A 17,717-nucleotide genomic window follows, 5' to 3' on the forward strand; every position below is an offset into this window, starting at 1 on the left:
ATCCCAAAAACGAAAATGAATTCATGTTATGACAGTGTGATCGTACAGTGTTTCAACTAAAGCATTGTGATAGAAATCATTTTCCTAACAAAGAACACATGTTCACATTTGTAATTACATAGTGTGCTTTGCCTTCCATTATCTTCACAACCAAACTGATGGTGATCTTATTTTTTAGATGATCTGCATTTCTTGGTCATTTGAATACTTTGGACTCATGATCATCATTGTTTTCTCCTAAGTTTGTCTGGGTAGACATTTTTTTTTGGGGGGGGGGGGGGGGGGACAGAATCTATTTTTATAATATAGTGAAATGATAGGAGTCCCCATCGATGAAACGTAGCGCCTCATCATTCGGATAAGTCAGTATTTTAACATCTACATCGAAACAATTTTTAATTCTTCCACAATTTCCTCTGCAACTTGTGACTTAATATGATCGGCCATGTTGCTTTAATGACATTATTAAGATAATACAGCATATGTGATCAAAATCAGTGTTTGTCCACTGTGTGATTGACCCCCAAAATCACACTTTCTGCCTACGAGAAGCAGCTTCGGATGGAATGAACAAACATTAGCATTGGCTGCGTTCTTGCTGGTTCCCCATCGAGTTATGCAGGCATTTTCCCTGCAAACTAATAAAAATGCATTCTTGGCGGAGGCTGTGAGCGTTCGTCGACAGACAAAAGAGTGGACTTCTTTCTCTAGTGACGGCCAGCTTGAATGAGGCCAACGGGGGTCAGCAAATAAAAGGCTCTCATATTCTCGACAGTGGAAGACAAAATAATACCAAGTCTGATTTCAGAAAACAAGCGGATTGATTGAACACAAAAGCCATCTTGACTGGCTGCATTAAGTGATCCATAAGCAGATGCTATCTGACATTTCATTGTCTCACTATGCTAATTCTGGAGACAGGAATGTGTGTGTGTGTGTGTGTGTGTGTGTGTGTGTGTGTATAAATTCATGGTCACCAAAATGAAAATATGAAATGAAAATATCAGTTCGCACTTGAGACTGTGCCCATATACGTCAATCGTATATAATAAAAATGACCGAGTAGTGTGTACCTATCTCTTCTTCTCTTGTATTGTCCAAGAGGATAACTTTTTTGTTGTTGTTGTTGCTATATTCTCTCATACACAATAAAAAAAAAAAAAAAAAAAAGCCGGGATCTCGAACCTTGAACAGAAGGCCAGCTTGGACCAAGTGCACATTAGCTGAACTGGGACACCGACTCACGCTTGAACACAGCTATCAGAAAAATAAACGTGCCCGAAGTAATTTCGCACAATCGATTCACGACTGTTTGCAAAATGAGGAATTTAGCGATGCAGTTTTGACTCACGACTGCCGCAACATGGCAGGCACCCTGACATATGGGCCCTCCTATTGGTTACACATAAAACTCAAAATGCAATAGTGGCTAGCGGGAGAGGCGATGTTACTAGCCACAGCTGAAATCCGGTGTTAACGTTAACACCTGTCTATGGTCATTTCTTCCTTGTTTCCCACCAAAAACATCACTAAGATAGTAACAAAACCTCCATTTTTTTTTTATGGAACAATGAATAAGGATAATAGCAATAAACAGCAGCAAATGGCGTGAATCACGATTGTTTGCTTTACTTGCTGCGCCGTGTCAAGATCAGCATAGAACAGATTGCTCTTGTCTTGGCTCTGAATGTGGAGATGGGACATAAGTACATGTGACGTCAACCCTAACCCGAGACCAAGAAATATCAAAAATGGAACAAAACAGAAATAACAGAAAAAATATATAAAAGCCGAAATAAACAATGCATGAATAACACACCTAAGAATATAAAAGCAGAAAGTAAAACTAAAAGCTAAAAGATGAATCAAAACAATAAATATTGTGTGAAAAGATAAATTAAAAAGGGAGGTCTTGAGCCTGTTCTCAAAAAAAAAGTACATTCTCTGCAGCCCTGAGGTACTCCGGCAGTCTGTTCCACAAACGGGGGCTGTAAAACTGAAACGATGCCTTGTCGTGAGTGCATGTCCTGACCTTTGGAATGGTTAAAAGGTCAGCGTCGGAGGATGTCAGTACTCACAAGGGTTCTTTCTGAGAGGAGGAGTTCTGAGAGTTAAGAAGGTCCGAGAACATTAAGACATTAATAAACACCAATAAAACAACCTTAAAATCGATCCTGAATCGCACAGAGAGCCAATGCGGGGTTTTTAATGTTCCCGCTCTCCGTCTTCGTCATCCACTTGCCACAGAATTCTGTAATAATTGTAAACACGAAATGCTCTTTTTGGGAAGACCAGAAAGCAGGGCATTACAATAATTGATCTGATTAGTGATAAAAGCATGCATTAGCGTCTCGGTATTGGCCCGAGAGAGACAGGGGCGGACTCTGGCTGTATTCTCCAAGCGAAAAAGAAAACAATTTTCGTTATATTTTTAACGTGCAGGATAAAAGTGAGAGCGGACTCGAGATTTTTCACTTGTGGTGAGGGATTCAAGGATAATGTTCGTACTTAGGCAAACATTTTCTCTTTCCGGGCCTCAGGACCAATGACTAAAACTTCAGTTTTGTCCTGGTTAAGCTTGAGAAAGTTCTTTCCCATCCAGGTATTGATGTATAAAATACAATTAAAAAGACCATCCATTGGGACTGGTGTCATCAGGAGACAAGAGATGTACAGCCGTGTGTTGTCAGCATCACTGTGGAAGCTAACTCTGTCTCGTGATGACGCTGCCAAGAGGGAGCACATGTAGACCAGACTTGCGCTAAAAACAATCCGGATTGCCCTTTTCCTCTTTGGGCCAACACGGCATCCACGATTCCCCAAAACAATTGGAAATGTGGACTCCTCAGACCACAGCACACATTTCCACTTTGTGTCAGTCCATCTCAGATGAGCTCGGGCACCGAGAAGTCGCCGGCGTTTCTGGGTGTTGTTTATAAACGGCTTTCGCTTGGTAAGAGTTTTAACTTGCATTTGTAGACGTAGCGGAGAACTGTGTTCATTGACAGTGGTTTTCGGAAGGATTCCAGAGCTGCTGTTTTGTAATGCAGTATGACCTGAGGGATCGAAGTTTCACAGGCATCCCATGTTGGTTTTCCGCCTTGCCGCTTAGTTGAGAAACGTTCTTACACTGTTGGACCATTTGCTCATGCAGTTTTTTCACAAAGCGGTGAACCTCGCCCCGTCCCGACTTGTGAACAGCTGAGCCTTTCGGTGCCGCCCCTTTTTGACCCAATCGTGACAATCACACGATTCCAATTAACCTGTTCAGTTGTGGAATGTTCCAAACGGGTGTTTTTGAGCATTCCGACAACTTTTCCTGTCTTTTTCGCATCACCGATGCCCCTCAGCTTTAAACATGAACTGTCATAAAAGAACTTAAAGGTTATATTTTTAACCCAAATTTTGTCTGTACTCATTTGACTCCTTTCGCAGCGTTTGTACTGTACCAAGTGCGACTGCCGAAATACCTGCTTATCACTATTTCCCTTTACTGTTCAAATGATCTATTAATTTGTTGGTCAAAGTTGATATGAATGAAATGCAGGGGGCATTTAATGACGTATGTATGTATGTGTTGCCCTCCGACTGCAAGCAAAACTCGGATGTAGCCCACAATGAAAATGAGTTTTGACACCCCTGACCGAAGATGTCCATGGTTTTGAATCTGAGTGGAATTGCTCATTTGTCTCGATGCGCCCGATGACTGAACACAACACAAACAAATTGCGACTCATGGCTGTCTCCCTATCTGAACATTGGACCTTGTTATCAGAAGTAACTTCCTCGCTACGACAGAGAACAATTGCTCGCTTTCAATCATGGCAATTTCCGTTATTAGCCAGTTCCCAAACCTTTCTTTGATATCCGATGGTCGCCAACAGAGCTGGAGTTCAGAAAAAATGACATGTATGCTCAAGCGACCGGTCCAGACCGCTGGAACCCTTGGGTGTCAAAGTATCGAGCAGAGTTATTGCCACAATCATCGAGCTGCAAGTGTTCACATCAGCCTGCGAGTTTACATCAAAATACGGAGTTCAAAATGGCTTTTAAAAAAACGAATAAAATTGTACTAGGAGACCAACATCAGTACATTTGAAAGCAGAAGAACGCAACTGATTTATTGGATCATAGCGACGAGACTTAACAAAACCATTATTGTTCAAATGATTTGCCGAAATGAACACGAATAGAGTTGTACGTATTTTTTTTGTTAGCATTCATTATTCCTGTGTGATTGCATTTGTAAAATGTTGCAAGCACAGCCTGGTGGAGGCTCGTCATGATCATGTGTGGTCTTGTCAAATGTGAAGACACTTGGTTCAATAATTATGAGAATATTTATTGAATAGATTTAAGAAATATGGGGCTTGTTTTGAGAGACCAGGAAATAAATTCACGGTACGTCATCTTAGAGAAATCACTCTTTTAAAAGGGACATTTGAATGATGTGTCAAATTAAACTCTCCTTTTCCTATCGGCTTGTCCCATTTGGGGTCGCCACAGCGCGCCATCCTTCTCCACGTAAGCCCATCTCCTGCATCCTCCTCTCAAACACCAACTGCCCTCACGTCTCCCCTCACGACATCCATCGACCTTCTCGTTGGTCTTCCTCTCGCTCTCTTGCCTGGCAGCTCCATCCTCATCATCCTTCTACCAATGTACTCACTATTTCTCCTCTGGACCTGTCCAAACCATGGAAGTCTGCTCTCTCTAACTTTGTCTCCAAAACATCTAACGTCCCTCTGATGAGCTCATTTCTAATTTTGAACCTCAACATCTTCATTTCCGCCACCTCCAGCTGTGCTTCCTGTTGTCTCTTCAGTGCCACTGTCTCCAATCCGTGCATCACGGCTGTCCTCACCACTGTTTTATAAACTTTGCCCTTCATCCTCGACGAGACTCTTCTGTCACATAACACACCTGACACCTTCCTCCACCCGTTCCAACCCGCTCGGACCCGTTTCTTCACTCCCTGACCACACTCACCATTGCTCTGGACGGTTGACCCCAAGTATTTCAAGTCCTCCACCCTCGCTATCTCTTCTCCCTGGAGCCTCACTCTTCCCCCACCACCCATCTCATTCGTGCACATATATTCTGTTTTACTTCGGCTAATCTTCATTCCTCTGCTTTCCAGTGCATGCCTCCATCTTTCTAACTGTTCCTCCACCTGCTCCCTGCTTTCACTGCAGATCACAATGTCATCTGCAAACATCACGGTCCACGGGGATTCCAGTCTAACCTCATCTGTCAGCCTATCCATCACCACTGCAAACAGGAAGGGGCTCAGTGCCGATCCCTGATGCAGTCCCACCTCCACCTTAAATTTGTCTGTCACAACTATTGCACACCTCACCACTGTTCTGCTGCCCTGTATTATTCGAACATACTTCACTGCCACTCCAGACTTCCGCATGCAGCGCCACAGTTCCTCTCTGGGTACTCTGTCATAGGCTTTCTCTAGATCTACAAAGACACAATGTAGCTCCTTCTGACCTTCTCTGTACTTTTCCATCAACATCCTCAAGGCAAAGTGACTGTTTTTTTCTCAATGTCTTTATGTCTCAAAAGTATTCTCTGTCAATTGACCTCTTCCCGAAAAGCTGCACAACACTCTTCCTTTCTCAGCTTCCACCATATGGTTCTCGGTTCTGCCTTTGTCTTGTCTTCCTAAACTTCCTCCCCACCACCATCCTATACTGTCTAGCCACACTCTCCCCTATCACTACCTTACAGTCGGTACATCATCTGGACAGTTGACGTTGGTCGGGAGGCGGGGTCCACCCTGAACTGGTCGCCAGCCAATCAATGGAATGGCACACGTAAACAAACAACCATTCGCACTCACATTCTCACCTACGGGCAATTTAGAGTCATCAGTCAACCTGCCACGCATGTTTTTGGGTTGTGGGAGGAAACCGGAGTACCCGGAGAAAAGCCACGCAGGCGAGGCCGGATTGGAACCCGGGTCCTCAGAACTGTGAGGCAGATGTGCTTACCAGTCACCCACCTTGCCGCCCAGTCAATATATTATATTATATTACACTATATTCATATTATATATGTATTATATTATATTTGCACGTAATACAATCATGCACTAAAACGTCACCTTTTCTCAGGTCCTATGCCGTCAGGGAACTGTTCTCAGAACAAAAATTTTTTTTTTTCTTTTTTTAATTAGAAATTAATTTAAAAAATAAAAATGTCTTTTTTTAATTAAAAAGCCAAAATTCTGAAACTATTAACTGTCCTCTCTTTCCTTTCAAGTGAAGGTCGCCAGGAGACCGGAAATGTACGAACCTCAGAAGACATGAGTTTTTAAAATAACTTTATTTCACTTAGTGCACCTTTGGGCGGAAGACATGAGTTCAATGGCCTATCTGGCCTTCCTCTTTTCCACAATCAGACGCCCTGCTCGGTTGTGGGAAATGTAGTCCCATTGGTTATATCATAAGCCTTTTCCCCCCGTTTAAGCGACGTACATTCCGATCGTTTGGGTGAAATGCCAGACGCGTATTTTCTTGTAGGATAAAAAAAGCAAACTGTTCCAATGCTATTGAATACTTGGGCCCGATCAAGCGAAGCTAATAGTTGGATCGAAACTCATGTTCCCATGATGCTTTGCATTTGGTGCGCAGTCTCAGTGAGAGCGGGCTACCGAGCGAGCAATAGCACTTTGGAAAATGACCCAAGGAAGGATATTAGTTGGCGATGAAATTGGGCATTACCACCACAAAAGCCACATTTTTCACCCAGGCTCTGATAGTTTATATTTCGATAACGTGGACCAACATACTCTGGATAACATTTCTTGACATTCGGTAGTTTGTGAGCCATTTCGACGGTTTCATTTGCGACGGAAAAAGGTGCACACTTTACCGTTAGTTTTTTTGGGGCTTTCTCCCTCGACGAGAATGTCGCGAAACAACAAAAACCCTCTTATCCGGAAAATAGCCAAGCAAGCTTTTATGACCTATAAAGGTTTAAAATGTTCGTCCAACGGAGATAATAAAGTCTTTGCCGAAAAACAGGCCAAACTCATCTCCTTAGTGACCGCGCTTCGGGCTCCGGATCTCAAGATGGCTCCCCGGAAAAACAAAGCGACCTCCGGTCCAGCGGAGCCTGACCCCCCCCCGGTCACTTACATGCACATATGTGAGACAGAGGTGTTCAGCATGGGGATATTCCTGCTCACAAGCGGAGCCTCCATACCTCTCCACGACCATCCGGGCATGAACGGGATGCTGAAGGTATTCAACGCTTCTGTGTGGAACTTTCGTATGTTTTGGAGGCTTTTGTGGTCATGACTGCTATACCAACAACATAATAGTGGCACTATAACCACATATTTGTTCTTAACACCGAATATAAATGGCTTGATATGTAAATCCATTATAACGTATTTGTTGCACGTGGAAGTCATGCTACCATGTTGACCTAATGACAAACGTGCACAATTCCGACGGTCTCGCTTTTGACAAGCCAAATAAGTGGAATGTTCCTTCACCATTGCCAACTATAGCTGTCAAATATCAATGTTAACCCGGAGGAAAAAAAACGTCCAAAATCGCGAACATTAAATTGTGTTCAAAAGTGTAACGATGAGGCTGCTGTTTTTCAAAACGTCAGACAAGCTAATCGATTGCACCAACAGGTCGCCACAAGTTCATACGTGGAAAAAAATATGTTTGAGACGAAAGCAAAATGGCACATGGCCAGAGAGAACCAATCACGAGCGTTCGGCTATAGAAGGAGGAAGTGATATGGGGGGGAAAAAAAAAAAAAAAAAAAAAAAAAAAAGAATCTGAGCTTTTGTGGCTCTTATTCGAATGTAAGTAAAATTGTAAAAGGAAAGGAGGCTCTGCATCCTTTTTATGCCGGAACAGTTTTACTGTGTCACAGTGGACTTTCTAAGCCGCCACGGTGGTTTCTTTGTATTGTGATGGATGTTTATTGAGAATTACGTTTTTAAAGGGGAAGTGACAGAAAGAACAAAAAGCAGAGCGACTGAAGAAGGTAAATAAATAGTGTAGGAAAAGAAGACAACAAAAGACAAGACACGAGCTGCAAACAAGATGAGGAACGCAAATCATTAGATAGCTCGATGAGGAACGCAAATCATTAGATAGCTCGTACAATGGCACATAGGAATCGAGTGTTGTATGGGGGCAGTCGTGCCACAGGACGGGATTGGACAGGACAGGAGGGGAAGCATGGAGAACAGAGGTTGCGGACCCGGCTGTACAACTAAAGTGTGGTGGGAGTTGTTATGTAAATTATAAACATCTATCAGACCAGAGTGTAAGTCAGGGGACACCCAAGAACTTCGCATAGTTATGTTATTTGTCGCAATGAGAGAATGGCCCCACACCCAGCAAATAAGTCCCAGCGGGCATTTGACACCATTTCGCTTGCACAATAACCGTCAGAAGTGTCCTGTAATTGCTGTGCCTGCACCGTGGGGACTGAGCACCCCGCCCCATCCAATCGAGAGGCGGGGTCGGGCCCAGGAGCCCACCCGAGACACCTGCCGGGACACCTCCCACACCGAGAGACCCGGGGTGGTGCACCGGCCCCAACGGGGCGCCCCGAAAACCATCCGCCTGGGGGGCCGGCAGTGGCGTCTAGACCGGGAAACAGCAGTGACGTACTGACACCCTCGCTCTCCCAACCACTCATCAGCCCCCCAAGATACCCCGAGTTTGTGTGTGTGTGTGTGCCCGGATGTGACGAGTGAAATATATTTACAGTGAATGGTGTGAGTGCTTAAGAGGCACGGCTCCTGCAGGTCGGGCCCATCCGGCGGGACAACCACGGGGAGAGGGGACCGCCACACCCAGCATCCGCAGTACCGACCCCAGGAATTCCGCCCATTCCAGCCAACACCTGCTACCCGCCCTCGAGTGCGGGAAGTGGAGCCGCCCCCAGACCAGGCAGAGACAAAACCCCACAGCAGGCCCCATGGTCCGCAGGGGACCCCCCCCCCCCGCATCCCCATGAGAAGAGGAGGAGGTGACAGCAGCTGGACGCAAGGACCAGAGAGAATAGGAGGAAGCAGGCCCAGGGAGCGACAGGGTGCACGCCGACTGGCACTACCCCAGCACCCGCGGAACATGGGCGAATCCGCCACCAATTCACGTCGGGAGGCCTGCCCGAAGGAAGGAGTGAAGAAAGTCCCGTCCCTGCAGACGCCGGGACCGCAAGCACAGGTCACGAAGAGAAGATCCCCATCCATGCATGTGTGCTTTCATCGTGCAAATCAGTCTGAAGTGTGAGAGACAGAAAAAGTCAAATAATAGCAGGCGGGACGTTGGACGACTGTTTAGCACATCTGCCTCGCAGTTCCGAAGACCATCAAATCCGAAAGAGCAATCCTGCCTCACCTGTGTGGAGTTGGCATGTTCTCCCCAAGCCTGCGTGGGTTTTCTCCGGGTACTCCGCTCTCCTCCCGCATCCCAAAAACATGCCTGCTAGGTTCATTGAGGACTCAAAATTGCCCGTAGGTGTGAATGTGAGTGTGAACAGTTGTTTGTTTATATGTGCCGTGCGATTGGCTGGCGACCAGTTCAGGGTGTGCCTCGCCTCTGGCCCATAGTCAGCCTGGGATAGGCTCCAGCACGTCCGCCACCCGAGTTAAGGATAAGCGGTTCCGGTTTTCGTTCCGCAGGTATTTTTTTCGTCGTCATGAAAATTTCCAAAAGCAACTGTAATGAAATTTCACATTTTCTCACAGTAATATAATGCACGACAGTGGCATACATTTTGTGTTTAAATTACGTACTCTCGTTACAGCTAATGAGTCGGAATGTCCCGATCCGTTCACGTGATCGAAAATCGGGGTGAAAAAGATTGGTTTTATTCATTTTCTGACATTTTAAATGTCACAAAGTAACAAAAGAATCCAAATGGACAAAGATCTTTCCAAATTGTACTGTTATAGCTTTGTTTTGTATTTGTATATATACTTCTTCGGAGTATATATATCGCTGGGCAGTCTCCGCGATAGACTCAGTAGGTCTGAGTCCGGCGTGTTGTTAGTGGACTTGGTTTCCATCAAAATCAGTGAATTCCTTATTTTTTGCACATACCTTAAACACTTCCAGCTGGAAGCTAGTGATGGTTGTGTAAGAGCAGCTACTTGCCGGTGCGATTAGCTGCAATTTACATATCCGATTAGTCGACTAATCGCAAAAATAATTTGGCGACTAGTCGACTATCGACATAATCGTTCGTGGCAGCGCTACCAAAGAGTGAGTTTTTGTACACCTCGGGCACGCCATTAGCACGTAAGCCCGCCGGCGGCTACTTCGGCCACATTGGGCTTGCCGTTTTAGCACGCTGGCGTTAGTGGAGTCTTTTCAGATGTCCAAAAGCACTTCTGTGTTAAGTTATCTTTGAGTGCAAGCAACAAACTCTCGATACACGGAATAGCAGCAGGAAAAACGGGAGCAAAAGTTGTTTTCGGGAAGACATCGCAAACAAGATTCTCCACGGAGCGCGCCATGACAAGACTAAAAAAAAAAAAAAGCGTGCTTTGTGATCGGGTCTTGGAAGATGTTTTTTAAGTGTTTGGAAATGTATTAGGGTGCGGGGATCATAGTTTGTGGACTCGCACAAAGCAGAGTCTGGAACATTACTTCCTCAATAAACGGGGATCACTGTATCTGTATTTATTGGCAGTCCAAAAAAAAACGGTTGAATGGATGTTTCAAAGTCATTATTTTCTCTTTGTTTAGGTCCTCTATGGCAAGGTGAGCGTCAGTTGCTTCGACAAGATCGAAAGTGGCCAGACAGTCAGTGCCGCCCCCCCTCGGTTTGAAACCCCTGTGGCTCCGTTCCAAAACGCTTCTGTGCGACGTTCCTTGCTCCGCTCAGTGGCCGAGTACTCGGAGAACAGTGGACCGTGCCTCCTTACACCTCTACGGGATAATCTCCACCAGATCGACGCCGTCGACGGACCTGCTGCTTTCCTGGATATCCTGGCACCGCCGTACGATCCGGATGATGGGCGGGACTGTCACTATTACAAAGTTCTGAAAACCGTGGAAGACCCGGGTTTAGCTGTGATGGGTAACCAGGAGCTGCAGGAAGAAGAGAAGGGGAAAGAGAAGGAAATGTGGCTTTTAGAAATCCCTCAGCCAGAGGACTTCTGGTGTGGAGGAGAGCCTTACCCAGGTCCCGTAGTTTCTGTGTGAAACCTCTCACAAGTGGAAGTGTAGCAGTGCTAGAACATGTCCTGTGATATCAACACATCCACATTTCTAAATCCTATTTCTGCTTCTATCAACATGGAGGACAAACATAAGGGTCGTTATTACCTGGAGTGCTTTGCTCAAAGCTATAAACCCCCCCCCCCCCCCCCTCCCAAAAAATAATTGAACTGTGGTTAGGAACCACCTCCTCACAGCCAAAATTCTACAGGACTTCCTGAAGCACAGCAACTGATTGTAAAAGTGCTTTTGATTGTAAATATGGGGTTTCTGCTTTGGACAATGTTGCCTTGTTCATGTATGAACGTAATCTGGATCTCGAAAATTTCTCTGAAGTATCTTGCGAGCGAATGGTTGTTTGTTTCTATGTGCCCTGCGATCGGCTGGCGACCAGCTCAGGGTGTACCCCGCCTCTCGCCCGGAGGTTGCTGGGATGGGCTGCGAGCGCGCGCCGCGACCCTCGCGGGGTGAGGCGGAACGGAAGATGAGCGAATGAATGAAGATCTTGTGAATGCTGAGGGGCAACTGCCATCGAAGGTCATACCACAGCACCTGAATTGGCTTTAAGTGCAGACATTATTGGTGAAAATGAACCATTTTCTTCACTGGCGTCCAACATAGCTTCTCACTTGAAAATGTTTCAAAAATTACGAATGTTGCACCTTTGCTTATACCTACGTTATACTCCACTGTGCCAGTTGGTCAACGACTCCGTTTACTGTTGATGCAATGTATGTGGGAAACGAATCAAATTCAGAGACTCTAGTCAAACAATTGTCATTTCCAATGACTATTGATGCATACGAAAGCCAGCAGGGATTCTGTCGGCTAGCGCAGGGGAGAACATGCAAAGGAAAATAAATGACTGCTAACTGCTTGCGCTTATCCCAAGTGTATTTTTCTACTTAATGTACATTTGAGACAGTAGTGTAGTTGGGAATTTGAGTTATGGGACGAACGTGTTACTGTTAAGTACAGTCAAAATGCACTTTGCCAGAGAATTGTCATCAACCTATTTATCTTGAGTGGCACGTAACCAATAACAGTGTTGTATCATTGATGCTTCGGGTGTGATGGATTTATGGGTTTAACGCACGGTCTCAGTTTTCAGGATGGAAACTGTTTGGCGGTCATTCAAAAAAAAAAAATAATAATAATAATAATAATGGAGTTTTCAATCTCGCAATGAGTGGCCAAAACAAGACGGTTTCTTTAACATGTATTTTTTTTAATTTCAAAATGGACCCATGTAAATGCCAAGAGATTTTGAACCTGCATCCTTATCGCTGTGAATCAATGTGCGGTTTGCAGGGGCGTAGCGCCAAATTCTGGATTCCCATATGTAAGCTTCCACATGAAACCAATCCCGACTGCCTCTCTGCTATTGGTCAAGAACAGCCAGTCTCCGAATATGACAAAAGGGCTTATTAAGCGCTATTGTTGTCTTTGTATTTTTTTTTTGCTTTCTCTTATATTCGACTTCTTCTTTCTCGTGGTTTCATCTTTTCTTATTATTGTTTTGTTTTGTTTTGTTTACCTCTTTTCTGCTCATTAATTTTTCGCTTTCAATTCAAACATTTTTGTTTAAATTCAAATAACTCATTTTCGAGCATATGGCCATCCTCCTTCATTCAACAGCTCCGCTCCATAATGGCCAAAGAACGAACGAATAAAACTGTCACACTCTGGTTGAGGTAAAACACAATTACGTCAAAGCAAATTGTTAAGTAGCCAGATAATTGAATGTCCAATGTCAACACTGAACACAAAACAATTGAGTCAAATGTCACTCTTGCTAGCTATTGCACACAAAATAGAAAAGTTGAAAAGTTTTGGGGTTTTTTTTTTTTTTTTTTTTGTATTTTTGTTTTTAACCGCTTTTCAAATATTTTAAAACGGCAAAATCCTTTTTCCACCTTTAAGAATGTGAATGCTTTCTGAGTGATTTCCTTAGTCCTCCGTGAAAGCATACCGACTGTCTTTGTTGTTTTGAGCACAATGAGGTATTGAGGCATTTATGGACCTCGCATTTTTCAAACCTGATCAACATTCTTGCCTCGTTTTGTTATACTGTATGTTTTGAATGAAACACTGCCCGTGCAGGCATTCCCGAAACCTGGAGTCCAGGATGAAAGCTGAAAATCCTCCGAAACCCACCAAAACCTAAACACATACTGTAAGAACTGTTGAACCTGCCTAAATCCTAAATATTCAGTAAACGTCACCGAGATATTCTTATGTACACTGAAACACTCCCTAAAAGTGATCTAAATACTATTTGATGGACTCAAATGCTTCAGTACATAGTTTTCATAACCAGAATCAATGAACATGGGGATGTCCCCTCCTGGAGCCGTCACCTTACCGTGGTTGGAGGGGTTTGTGTGTCCCAATGATCCGAGGAGCTAAGTTGTCCGGGGCTTGATGCCGCTGGCAGGGTCACCCATGGCAAACAGGTTCTAGGTGAGGGTCCAGACAAAGCACGGCTCAAAAGAAACCGTATGAAGACAAAAACTATTGAATTCGGTTTTCCCTAGCCCGGACGCGGGTCACCGGCCCCCCCCCCCCCCCCCCCCCCCCCTGTGGAGCCGGGCCGCGAGGTGGTCGGGCTTGCACCCAACGTGCGTTCCCCCACGAGGAACTTTTGCTTTTGTTCTTGGGTTGATCCGCACATTTGGGACCAAAACACTTTCTTCCCCAGGACACAGAACAAGTCTCCTTCCTATGAAGTATGATGGCTGGCACATTCCCATAGCATTTATTCTTCGATATAATTGTTGGAACAGATGAACGTGGCAACTTCAGGCATCTGGAAATTGCACCCGAGGATGAACCAGACTTGCCCGCAATTTGCGTCACAATGTCTTGGCTGATTTCTTTGACTTTATTTCCACGATGTTACACAAAGAAACAGGGTGTTCAGGCGTGTCGCTAATTAACTCCAATGTTGCCAACAAACCTTTCAGAAGCTTCCAAATACATGACATCATCGTGTGGGGGTTTCCCGAAATTACAGAGAATGGATGGACGTTTAAAGGCGTCGTAATCTTACTGTATATGAACTTCTGACATTTAAGAATATTATTCTTTGAATTATTATTCAGATTGCGTTCATTTTTTGTCCTCCTTTATTACCCTTTTGCAATCATTGAAATACTTGGGATTGGACAAAGTAACGAAAATAAAAGGATTTTAGTTTCGCCATTGTTCTACTTGTGATTCTAAATATAATAACGATACTGTATATGCTACAACAACAACTACTACTACTAATATAACTTTTTTTTTTTTTTTTTTTTTTTTTTGTATTATCATTATTATTATTGTGTATATAAAGTCCCCTGTAACAGAAAGAAGAAAACTCCAACGTGAGCGATAATTCTTGGGTGGGTGAGGCCTCTGCCTTGACCGCTGCCGAATCTTGTAAATACAGTGAATCCATCATAGACAACAATTACATCGGTGTAATTTGAAACCAGTTCATACAGACTGAAGACACGCCACCTTTTAAAATAATGGCATTGTGGAAATCAGAAGCACGTGACCTCAAGATGCAGAAGAGGTCAGGTTTAAAAAAAAAAATCATAAAATCATTACAGTCACCAATTGTTGTCTTGGAAAAACAAAAATCCCCAAATGGAACAATTAGCATGTTTTTTTTTTTGTTTTGATTCTATATTTGCTGTATTTATCCATTTTCTGCACAGCTTATCCTCACTAGGGTCGCGGTATTTGCTTTAAAAACAAAAAAAGTATTTTCTAAAAGCACCTTGCCTCTAAACAACGCTTTCAAACCGCCCCCCCCCCAAAAAAAAAAAAATAATAATAATAATAATAACGAATGAATGTATGCAATGTAGCGAATGCAAATTATTATTATTATTTTTTTTATTTTTTTTTAAATCGGGATATGAAAGAAAAGGTTTCATTTGCGCATTTAGTTTGCAGCCGCCGCCGCGTTCAAGTGCAGGACGCGCTTGACTATTTGGGCCGCGGGAGGAAAAAAAAGGTCACACAGTTGCGACCTTTCGACGGTGAGTGGGTGACGATGAGCCACAAATGCCGCGGGTGGCGCGACGTGGGATGTTCCAAACACCTTTTACGTATTATGGCGCACGTCGCACTTTCAGAGGTTCATAAACGCATCACCACCACCACCACCACCAACAACAACAACAACAACAAAAACCCCCACGTGATTTTCTCCCTCTTTTGCTGGGAAATAATCACGTTATTTCGATACATTTCCATCAACTGATGTTTATATTCGAATGAAGTCCATTTTGTTTTGTTTTTAGTGTCCCTTCGTATTATGTTATATGAGCAATAAAAAAGTGTATTTGCATCCATTGAATAAAGCCCACAACAAACGTAAGTTTTGTCTTCTTTACACTCCATTGTTTTTTTTTTGTTTTTGTTTTGTTTATACAAGCGAACCACATGTACAACGAGCACTTAGACGAGACTTAACGAGTAGAAAAATAGAGCGTTATGTCTTCCAAGTTGACATCCAAAGTCCCAACAGGTTGCGTTAGAATCCGAGCATCCGTCAAGGCACGAACGGGGGAGAGGGGGGGGGGGGGGGGGCGATGTTAGAATGAACCCGTCCAAAGTGTTATTGCAGTTATTTCTCACGTTATTCTCTTTTATTTTTTTTTAGATATATATATATTTTGTGTGTGTGTGTGTGTTACAACTGGCTTTTTGTTGTTGTTTGTTTGTTTGTTTGTTTGTTTGTTTTTGGGATCACGGTCGACCAAAGTGCCACTGCGCGCGCCGCTCTTTCTTTCTTTCTTTCTTTCTTTCTTTTTTCTTTCGTCTTTCTTCTTTCTCCTGCGCTTACGAGCCAGCGACGCGGTCGGTCGCGCCGACGGGCGCGGCGGACTTTCTCTCCTTTTGCCTCAGGTGGATTTTCGTATGCCGCTTCCTCTCGTCGCTCCTGGCGAACTTGCGGCCGCAGAAGTCGCAGGCGAACGGCTTCTCGCCCGTGTGCGTGCGTATGTGCGTGGTGAGGTGGTCGCTGCGGCTGAAGTTGCGCATGCAGATCCTGCACTGGAAGGGCTTGTGTCCGGTGTGGATGCGGATGTGTCTGGTGAGCTCGTCGGAGCGGGAGAAGCGCCGGTCGCAGCCCTCCGCCGGGCACGGGTACGGGCGTTCGTGGACGGGCGTCTTGCTGGGTCTGTTGGGGTACTTCCGAGGTCGCAGGATGGGCCTCAGAGGGAGGTCGTGGGGGCCGTACGCCGAGGCCAGCCGAGGCGGGCCTCCGCCCTCGTGGCTCGGACCGCCGAGCGTGTAATTTCGGATCGTATTCAGCGGGGTCAAAGGTGGCGGCGCGCGGAACGCATCGAGGGAGCACGGGCCGAAAGGTTTCCGGTCCGGGATGCTCGGGACGTGCGCGTCTCGCTGGCAAGCCGGCTGCAAGAAGCCGGGGTAGTCCGGGACGGTCGGGAAGAGGTCTTGGGCGCTGTGCTGCTTGGGGCCAGGGTAGGAGGCGACGTGGCAGGTGGACGTGGGCAGAAACGCGGACGGGTCCTGGTAGAGCTCCGCGCAGGCGGAGGAGGAGTACGGCGGCGGGGGGGAGTACAGCGGATGGGGGTCGAGCTCCGCTTGGCCGGGATGGGCCGCAGTCATGGCGCAACTCCAATTCCTGCTCGAAAAGTGACCGGGAGAAGCCGAGGACGCCGGAGAAGAGGACGACGACGCGGATGGAGGAGGAGGAGGGGGCGGCGGCGGGGCGACGTTAAAGATGCCCGAGACGATGTTGATGAGTCCTTCGGGGCTCCAGTTCGCGGGGTACTGGGAGTCGATGGAGAACTTCCCCATGTAGGCGAAGGTCTGGTTGCGGTGTGAACACGGCTGCGGGAAGCCGCCCGGGTATGACGCGAGGAGGTCCGGACGACGCCGCTCTGCGCTCATATCTGCGCTCATTAAGGGATCTTAAGGGACAAAACAAACAAAGACAAAACAAACAAAAAAAAAACAATAACACATTATCAGCACTCACTTTCCGTTGACTTTCACTGATTGGCACAGAAATGTGGTCAACTGGCGTCATTTGGCCCTTTCTCGAAAAGAATCGAAGAATATATCATTTTTTTCTTTTTTTTTTTTGGGGGGGGGGGGGGGGGGGTCGTGTCTTACCTGGAGCCGCACTGATGTGCTCGTAATGCGATCCCAGTTCCGAGTTGGGCAAGCCGGCGGTGATGTCATCCACGGAGAACCCGTTCTCGAACCCCCCGAGAGCCATCGGCCCCTTCTCCAGAGTTTTAGCCGTCATCCTGCCGGGAGAGAAAAACTAAAATCCCCCCCGCCCCCCACCCCCCTCCGTTCGAACACTTCGGTGTAATGTCGCAATTGGAATTACTGCGGATGCGAGAAGAAAGCAGATGCGAGCGCCATTGTTGTGACACGCGAGTTGCGCCCGAAGTTTCAACTCGTATTTGGATTCGGGAGCAGCGGGCCCTGTCACTCTCCGCTCCATAAGGGAACCCTTTTCAATGT

The 17,717-nt window shown here is 45.6% G+C and overlaps 2 protein-coding genes across 2 annotated transcripts; one reads left to right on the top strand and one right to left on the bottom strand.

Annotated features, from left to right (window-relative positions):
• The first annotated feature begins 6,663 nt into the window (after positions 1-6,663).
• adoa (2-aminoethanethiol (cysteamine) dioxygenase a) lies at positions 6,664-12,610 on the top strand. Its single transcript, XM_061706092.1, has 2 exons — positions 6,664-7,256; positions 10,743-12,610. The coding sequence occupies exons 1-2, from the start codon at positions 6,921-6,923 to the stop codon at positions 11,199-11,201; spliced, it is 795 nt and encodes a 264-aa protein (XP_061562076.1). The 5' UTR covers positions 6,664-6,920; the 3' UTR covers positions 11,202-12,610.
• Positions 12,611-16,055: 3,445 nt separating this feature from the next.
• Positions 16,056-17,493, bottom strand: egr2b (early growth response 2b). The gene is made up of 2 exons (XM_061664040.1): positions 17,358-17,493; positions 16,056-17,152 (listed from the first exon to the last, which is right to left on the bottom strand). Exons 1-2 carry the CDS (start codon positions 17,491-17,493, stop codon positions 16,056-16,058), a joined length of 1,233 nt encoding a protein of 410 aa, XP_061520024.1.
• Between the last annotated feature and the right edge of the window lie 224 nt (positions 17,494-17,717).

This window comes from Phycodurus eques, chromosome 19, assembly GCF_024500275.1.
Source record: "Phycodurus eques isolate BA_2022a chromosome 19, UOR_Pequ_1.1, whole genome shotgun sequence".
Taxonomy (NCBI): Eukaryota; Metazoa; Chordata; class Actinopteri; order Syngnathiformes; family Syngnathidae; genus Phycodurus; species Phycodurus eques.